The 8,858-nt window shown below is 35.2% G+C and overlaps 1 protein-coding gene across 1 annotated transcript; it reads right to left on the bottom strand.

Annotated features, from left to right (window-relative positions):
• Window positions 1–6,666: 6,666 nt before the first annotated feature.
• On the bottom strand, window positions 6,667–7,748 carry rpr (reaper). The gene has a single exon (XM_018102782.3). It carries the CDS (start codon window positions 7,368–7,370, stop codon window positions 7,167–7,169), a length of 204 nt encoding a protein of 67 aa, XP_017958271.1. The 5' UTR covers window positions 7,371–7,748; the 3' UTR covers window positions 6,667–7,166.
• Between the last annotated feature and the right edge of the window lie 1,110 nt (window positions 7,749–8,858).

The following is an 8,858-nucleotide window of genomic DNA, read 5'->3' on the forward strand; positions in this document are numbered from 1 at the left end:
AACAACGTTTCGGCTTAGTGCGAAGCGGACCATTGAGTGAGCTTTTAACAGTGACCGCCAATGTTACCATTTAATGCTCACTGTTAAGGATTCACTAGCTTTGAGCAGCAACGCTCTTAACAGCGCAGCTAACAGCAAGAATATGCAAAGCGATCTGTTAAGTTAACACTGCCAATTAAGAGTGCGCAATTAGTTTCTCAGCAATTGTCAATTTAGCTATTTTCCTGCTGCCAACATAGTCAAAAGCGAGGTATTTTACCATTTATAAGATTTTCGAATAACTGCCTTAAAGATAGCTCTTTTCCTGGTATTTGCTCAGCGTATTCTAGATCTTTTCGCTAGTTTGTATGAAAAAATAAAATAAAAATAAAATAAATAAATAAATATAAAATTTCAAACAAATAAGAAATCGCATCTAAATTCTTATTTATATAGGTTTCTTATTGACTCCTTTTAATTTTTTTGGTATTTTAATTGGGTTTGTGTGAATAGTTTATTAAGCAGCCCTGCGACACACATACACACACACACACACACACTCATCTAACATTTTTTCGCAAGCTGACAGCAACGGCGGTCTGACAATTACAAGTGCGCGGTCTATTTCTTTTGTTTTCAAGAGAAAATTTAGTGAATATAAATAAATAAATATGTATATAATATAAAACTGTATAAAATATATTTTTCTAAACGTAAAGTGCATAAAAAGCAATAGCAGTTGAAAGTTGTGGAAAGTGTTGCTACGTCTAAGTGTGTGAGTGTGAAAAAGAGAGTAAACATTGGTGAGTGTGTGTGTGCCTAATAGCGGCATTTTATTGCGACGTTAAATTATCTGCTGCTCTTTGCAAAGCTATTCAATTGAATGTTAAAGTTAAGTTAATTTACACTTTCCCAGCGTCTTGAAGGCGCTGCTTAGACAATGGTTCGCAATTAGCATCCACATAAACTGCAATTCTGCGCGGCTGCTTCAGCCCAAAGGAGAGCCCTAAGTAGCTGACGTCATAAAACTGCCAATGTCAAACCGCAAAACTGTGCGCTACCTGAAGTTCAGCTTATGCCATGCCTGCATGCATATAACATTTTATTAGCTGACATATTTATGCATATTATTAAAAATGTTTTTGCTTCTTTTTTTCCTATACGTGAACAAAAGTGAAATTTAGCAAGCATCGTTTTTGGCATTTAGCATTTAGCATTTCGCAACAGGATCAACATAATCATTGCTATTGCAGGAAAGGGACGCGCGCCTCCGTGGCTCATTAATTTTTATTCGTGCGACGTGTGTATGCATGTGCCAGTGTGAGGAAGAGAGAGAGAGAGAGAGAGTGTATGTGTGTGTGTGCATGGCTTTTGGTTGCAATAAAAACATATTTTATTAGTTGGCGCAAAAAGGATGCGTGTGTGTGTTAGTGTCCTGGGTCCGATCTCAACCACCATTTGAACTGAGCTGATGACTTGCTGTCAGCATAAATTCATTATTTATGGTGCAATCAATGCGACCGAGCGTATGTCAAACACATCAAAAATCAACAGCTCATCAGCGAGCCGAAGGCGACTGTCACATAACGCATAACGGAAGTTTGTTTATTTTATAGTTTTTGCCGCCCGTCGTCGGCGAGCGCGGTGCGAAAATTTGCAAAAGTGCTGTGATGATGCGCCGCGGGTTGTCCGGCCGACAGTTATGGCTCATGTTTGACGTTTGCCTTGGCAAATTTGAATCTCTTTTATGGGACACCTTCAATTTGGTTGATCTGCGTCGCTCGATATACCCTAACGGCATTGAAATACGCTAGGGTATGCTCTGCAGGAAAGACAGAGAGTAAGAGTGAGTATTGTGGATGCTAATCTGTGGATTGTAAGAGAGCAATAAATTACGTAGCTGTTGTTGCATTAGTGTCTCTGCCTGCTTAGCGTAAGTGTGAAGGAGAGAGCCTTAGTGTGTGTGCTTTAACTCCTTCGATCGCTCGTTCGCTGCGCGTGTGTATTGAAAATCAAATTTTAGGCAAATCCAAGAGAGGGTGAGCGAGACAGCAAGTGAGTAGACATTTTGTATTCATTTACATGGGACCAATCCTGTGGCGGGCGCTATAATTTTATCATGCAACATTTAACATATGAAAACACTGAAGTAAAAACTTGCATGATTTTATAAATATTAATTAAATATACACTTTCTAAATACACAGTACATATTATTAATTTATGTTCACCTTAAAATTATATATATACATACATATATAATACTCAGTTTATCTGGATATATAGGGCATACTATATTCTATCATTTAATTGCCCGTCTATTTAGCTGCTCACTTTGATGGGTGTGGCATTTTCTATTACAAATTTCGAAATTAACGCTTAAATATTTGCCAAAAACTGCCATAATTCACTTTTGGCAACATGTTGTTTGATTTGTCCAGTTGAGATGATGACTTTAATGCCTTTAAGGACTATTATCTGTGGCAACATGAGCTGAGCGAACTAATTAAATGCTCAACTGATGGCTGCGTGTGTGCTCATTTAACGCTGCCAGAGCAAATGATGAATGGCCGAGTGCTTCCTATTTTTGGGCTTATGCATTTTCCACCCTGCAATTAATATGCTCTTAATCAGGAATGGGCAGAGTGGAAGAGCAACCCAACCTACTGAACAAATGTCTTCCATCATCTTTTCAGAGCAAACTTGCGTGATTTGTGCACCTCAAGAACTCAACTCGACTCCAGTTCATAATGCGTCATTCGTCCTGGCTGTATCAATATCCTGACTTGTGCGGTCACGCATCGTATTGCTCCAGTCATAATTTCATTGGGGGCTCTCTCGTTATTTGTTTCGTATTCCTTGTTAAATATTCATGCGAATCTGCGCGTTGTCAGCTTCGTTATTCGTTATTCCTTTAATGACATTTCAATAATTAATGTACTTTTCCCTCATTTTTTTCATTTCCGTTTTCCTGTGCGTGTCCTTTCTGCTGCTCTATATCTATATCTATATAGACAGACTTCTCGACTAGCACGTCAACATTCGTCGACATCATCAATCAAAATGGTATTTTTAAATGTTTCGCTTAGGAACTGCTTGTCGCGGCTTATAAATGATGCTGTTATATGGTTTTTCTTCTTTTTTTATGTTCTCTTGAGGGTTTTCGAGTGGTTTTTTGATTACTTTTTGGGCTGGTTTTTCAAATGGCAAATTTCCATCAATTTTAATAAGTCAAAATAAGTCAAGAATGCTAATGTTCTAATTGCATGCGCCCACTTCGGCGCAAATATGTCAATTGGCCATACTTAAATGTTGAATGAATATATTTATATCATACAAAAATAGGTAGGTTTTTTGTGAGTTTTAAAATAATTTTTAATAAAGATAATTAATTTTTGTCTTTCTAAGATTATTATTTTATATTTATTAATATATGCATTTGTTTTCTTCGTTTTTAACTATTTTTTCCATTTTTTTTATTGTTATAAATATTTACTTAAATTTATAAATTCATTTATTTAAAAAAAATTGTATTTGTTTTTTTATGTGTTTTATTTACTTTATTTTATTCTTTTTTTTTTAATTAATTAATTATTTTACAATTACATTTTATTGGTTTTTATTTATTTATTCTTATTTTAATTTTTTTTTTCTGTAATAAATATATATTTTAATAATATCGTTGTCCTTATCAATGCTCGTTTATATCGAAACTCGCATTCTAATCGCATTTACTCTCAAATTATCTTAGTTTACTTCTCTGCCTTGTACAGCTGTCGTAAAACCCACAACAATTGGAGCGGGAAATGTGAACAATTTTTCCAATTGACTTATTCGCACACCCTATAAATGGCTTTTCTCTGGGTCCCCACTCATAATTCGTTCACAAATGCATTTTATTAGATAATGTTATTAAGTTTCCATTAGTTTTGTTGACTGATTTGGCTTAACTCAATTTGGCAAGTTTTTTTGGGTTCCATAAATAAATAAAGAAATCGTATTATGGAATTTTTGTTATTATTAAAGAAATCATTATGTTTTAAGACATATATACATATATTTATATATGTAAAGTGCTTATTTATTTATATATTTTGACTAGTTCATTTATTACTTATAGTCTAATATACCCTGTTTCATTATTTTAAGTATATTCGCTTCTACCCTGCAGAAATATCACGTGACCTTCGTTTGCTTTGGGTCTCAGAAATGTTTTCAGTTTTGTTTGTCTCATTTTTGCTACCTAAAACCTATAATTCTTTTCGGCTACCATCAAAAATGGCAAAAATGGGAGAGAGTTATGTGAAGCTAAAGGAATTCTCAGATTTTGAACCCAGAATTCCGAAGGGTTGGGCAAGATTTTATTTGTGCTGAAAACGCTCAGCGAATTTCCTTCGATGGAAGTTCACTCAAGTTGGCAGCCAAATTAGAAACGTTTTGCCAACTAATTAGCCGCTCAGAAGAAGTTCTCGCTTTTCTTGGCTAACATTTGTGTTAACTGTTTTTCTGTCTGTGATTTTTACAGCTTTCTGACTTACAAATCGCTCGACATGGCAAAAGTTTTTATTGCGTGTGGCTCGACGAGCAGCAGCAGCAGCGGCGGCAGCAGCGAAAACATAATCATATAAACTTGTCTCAATTATTTTTCATATGCCACACCCACCCTGCCCGCCGCCCACCAAACACTTTATCTGTTGAACGTTAATTAGTTTTTGTTTTTGGCCAAAGTGAAATTTTTGATTTTTTCTGCTCGCGCGCTGTGAACTTTTTATTAACAAAAATGTTTGCCAATCAAACTGAATTGAACTCATAGGACGCAGGACGTTCGTACTCCTGCTGCAGCTCCGGCTCCTGGTGCTGCTCCTGCTGCACTGCTGATTGCAGCTGCATAAGTGCAAAAGTTTAATTAAAAGTCGTCTTGGCTGTTCTAGGGAGTCCTGAGGCTCTGGCGCCGCCCAAATGGCGCTTATGATGAGCCCCCTTTGAATTGCCAGCGCGCGCGCTATTTTCCATAAGTTTTCAGATGAACATGAAGAAGAAGAAGAAGAAGAAGCTGAAGCTGAAGTAGAAAAATCAGCTTAAACATGCAAATTGTTTTGTTAGCACCTAATTTTTTGACATTATCAACCAGGGAGCCAAGTTTTCCGAGCTCAAAATGTTTCTCTGTATTTTTGCATAATTGAATTTTCCACAAATTTTTCTTTTTTTTTTTTTTTTTGGTTAACTTGGCAACTTTGCTGCGAGCGATTTTCCTGTTAGCAACGGCAAGTGGAAAACTTTTGGCAAAAAAACTTTTGTGAATATGCAAAACTAACAGTTGATATTATATACAAAGGGTTTACATTAAATTTTAAATGTGCGTTGAATTAATTGAATATTTCTGTTAGGGTTTTCTTTAAATTATGTGAAGAAAAAGTTTTAATATGCTAAAAAAAATTTAGAATATGGAAAATATGACATATGAATGTATGATCGTATGTAATGTATGATTTTGTATTTAGATCCATCAGTTTTTATTAGATCTTCCATAGAATATCTTATACCTTATTCAACGAGAATACCTGTTAAAAGTTTAGAAAGTTTGAACTTTTAGCAGATATAATATTTGTGTGTCTATATATTATTCCAACTGTCTTGTTTCCTATCTTCACCTGAATCAAGTTATAAATCAAGATATTAATATATATTTCAACGATTAATTTATTAATATTTATATATATTATATATTATTAATTAATATATTTTCAAAGATTTTTTTATTTGAATAAGAGCATAATAATTGGAAAAATGTTGTAAACTTGAAATAGTCTCAATTGATAAGAAATCTATGAATTTCTCTCATTAGGATATGATAAGATTTTTGCTAATTTTAATCATCAACCCTAAGACTAGAAAATTGTGCTTCCTGCTTGTTATTATATTTTTTTACACTATAAATAGTATATTTATTCAAAAATAATGTAAATGCAAACATGTTTCAGTCAACTTAAAAGCCGTCGGTGGCAATAAAATTCAATTTGATTAAAAGCCGTCGGCAGTTGACGAACCAAGAGATATTTCCTTTGTTCTAAAAGATTAAAAGCAGATTCTAGAAGATCTGAACGGATCAGACGAGTCTTCCGTAAAATCTGAAACAGTTTTATACATTATATGCATTCATGAAGTGTATAGATATAGATATATGTAGCTATAGATATATATCCAGCTATATATATGCGATTTGTCTCTTTTGAATTTATTTTACTTCCGTTTACGTCTGATTTATATATTTCCGATATTGATAAATTAATGGTTTTGCCAAAAATATGGAGACTAAATAAATAAGTATATCTTTAATATCTGGTAGACATTATATAAATAAAAATATTTTATATTAATGGTAAAAAATTAAAAAAAAAATGCAAAGAAATTGCTTCTGTTACTTATTTGAAAATTTAATTTTATTTATTGTAATTATTATTATTTTTGTATATTGCAAATTTATTATTTACTGCCAAATATCTGGGAAAATAAGTATATATTTTCTGGATCAATATTCTGATTTTTTTTTCTGTCGAAAATATAGACAAAAATTTCATTTTTCTTGTCACCCGCTGAAAATTTGTAGACAATAAATAAATAAAAAATCATTTAACATTTTTTTTTCTTTTTTTTTTTATTTCGCTTTCTTTTTTTTTCGTTTCTGGCTTGTTAAAAAAATTGATACAATTTTCTTAGGCAAACCTTATAAATATTATGCGGACTTTCGTAAAAAAACTTCCGCTTCGTCAGTTTTTACAAAATCGTTTAGCAGGACGCTTACAAACTAAAAGACATATATTTTTGTTGTTGTTACAATTAAATCAAATATTGCTAACTCGAAAACTTGTTTCGCTTGACATACATATATTTAAATATATATAGTTTTTGTTGTTGTTGTTGTTGGTGTGTAGAAACAAAACCATTATCACAATCGCTTTGATGAGTAAACTTAGAAGCAGGAAGAATTTCGGGGGGATCAAAATGTTGTTGTTGTTGCTGCTGCTGCTGCTGTTGGTGTTGTTGTTGATGCCGTCGGCGTTTAAGCCCATCAGTTAAGACTAATATAGTCCACGGATTTGGCTCTTGACAGACTTGTTGTTGTTGTAGTAGAAGTAGTAGTAACTGTTGTTGTTCTTGTTGTTGTTGTTTACTCAGCTCTGCGCTTTTCATTGCGATGGTTTGCGCCACTTGCCACACTTGCGTCCCGCTCGCTGCACACACTCACTGGCCGTGGAGTCCATTAGCTGGCGTATCGTGTTCAATACAACTGTTGCCATTTGCCATTGACGTAGACGCAACAGCTGTTTCTCCTGTTCGCGCGCCTTGCGCAGCATTTCCTTCTGATCCGGTATGTAGAAGGCCACAGCCATTTTGCAGCTGTTGTTGTTGTTGCTACGCTTCTAGTTGTTGTTGTGTGGTTTTCAAGGAAAACTTTGTGTGTTCTTTGTTTCCCCAATTGCACAATTGTTCGTAATTAATAAATATCTTTCTTTTCTGCGTCTGACTCAAGACTTTCTCTTTGCAGATACACGCGAGGCACACAATGAATAAATTAACTACACAAATGCTTTGTTGTTGTTGTTGTTGATGTTGTTCGCATTTACGCACAAGTCAATATAATGTATCTTTGTATGTGTGTGTCTGTGTGTTTGACGGTTCGTTCACTTTGTTTTGCTTCGCTGCTGCTGCTCTGCTTGACTCGGCGTCCGCTCACTACTTTGCTTGATTTGAAACTGGCTGGCGTGAGCGCAATGCAGGCTCTTTTATATGCCTCGCTCTCGCTCTCGCAGTCGCGGTCGCGGTCGCAGTCGACGCCGCTGCTCAGCGTTCGTCTCTCTCATCGTTCTCGCTCGTCGACCGTCGACGTTCGCTCGCTATAGAAGCATTTTTTTTTGTTTTGGTATTTTTGTTGACATCGCCTCATTCGTACATTTTTTTGTGGTATTTGTTGCCAGGTTGAGCGGCTGCATCTGAAAAGTGGGCGTGGGCGGGGCGGCCACCTTGCGCCTGTTGCCAAGCGTGTCTCTCGCTGTGTATGTGTATGTGTGTGTGTGTGTGGCGTCGCCGTCGCGCCTTTGTTGTAACTGTATGCGGCGAGAAGTACAGTTAGCATATTAATTGTATTAAATCGTCGTCGCATGACAAACATATTCAACGCAACGTCTAGAAGGCAAAACAGGAGCTGACAGCGACAGAGAGAGGGAGAGAGAGAGAGAGAGTGTGTGTATGTGAAGGAGAGAGAAAGTAAGAGTTGGAAAAAATTGTGGGCAAGTGGGCAAGTTCGTATGCCAAGTAAAAAACCCAGATAAATGTGCTTTCATATACATAAGTAATTATTAATTTGCTACAAATACATACACCCACACACACACACACACACTCACAGGCATATGCCCATGCATCAAGTTCACATTTTTGATGAGCTGTCAGCGCATGAATATGACGAGCCTTTTAGCCAGGTCTTTATCAGCACATTTCTATGAAAGTGTTTTACAAATGTTTTTCCCGACTTCCGACTTCAGTAGCCACAGACATGTACCTATATACAATACATATGTATATGTATCTATAATATAGTAGCTAAGTAATATAGGTAATGAAATTCTGTCACGAATTCTTTATAGATTTACACACACATACACACACACAACAATGGGCTTGTCATCTTTTGTTTATAATTTTCACAAATATCGTACTCATTAGACCGAAACGATCTGGGAATTATTATAGTATTATGCATATTGCAATTCCAGACACTAAACGAATGCGATATATGTACATATTATATATATCCGAAATTTCATATGAACTCATTCTTCTTCTTGAACGCTTTTCATTCATAATTTTATAAAGAGTAG

This window comes from Drosophila navojoa, chromosome 4 (assembly GCF_054131105.1).
Source record: "Drosophila navojoa isolate 15081-1374.11 chromosome 4, UAZ_NAV_1.0, whole genome shotgun sequence".
Taxonomy (NCBI): Eukaryota; Metazoa; Arthropoda; class Insecta; order Diptera; family Drosophilidae; genus Drosophila; species Drosophila navojoa.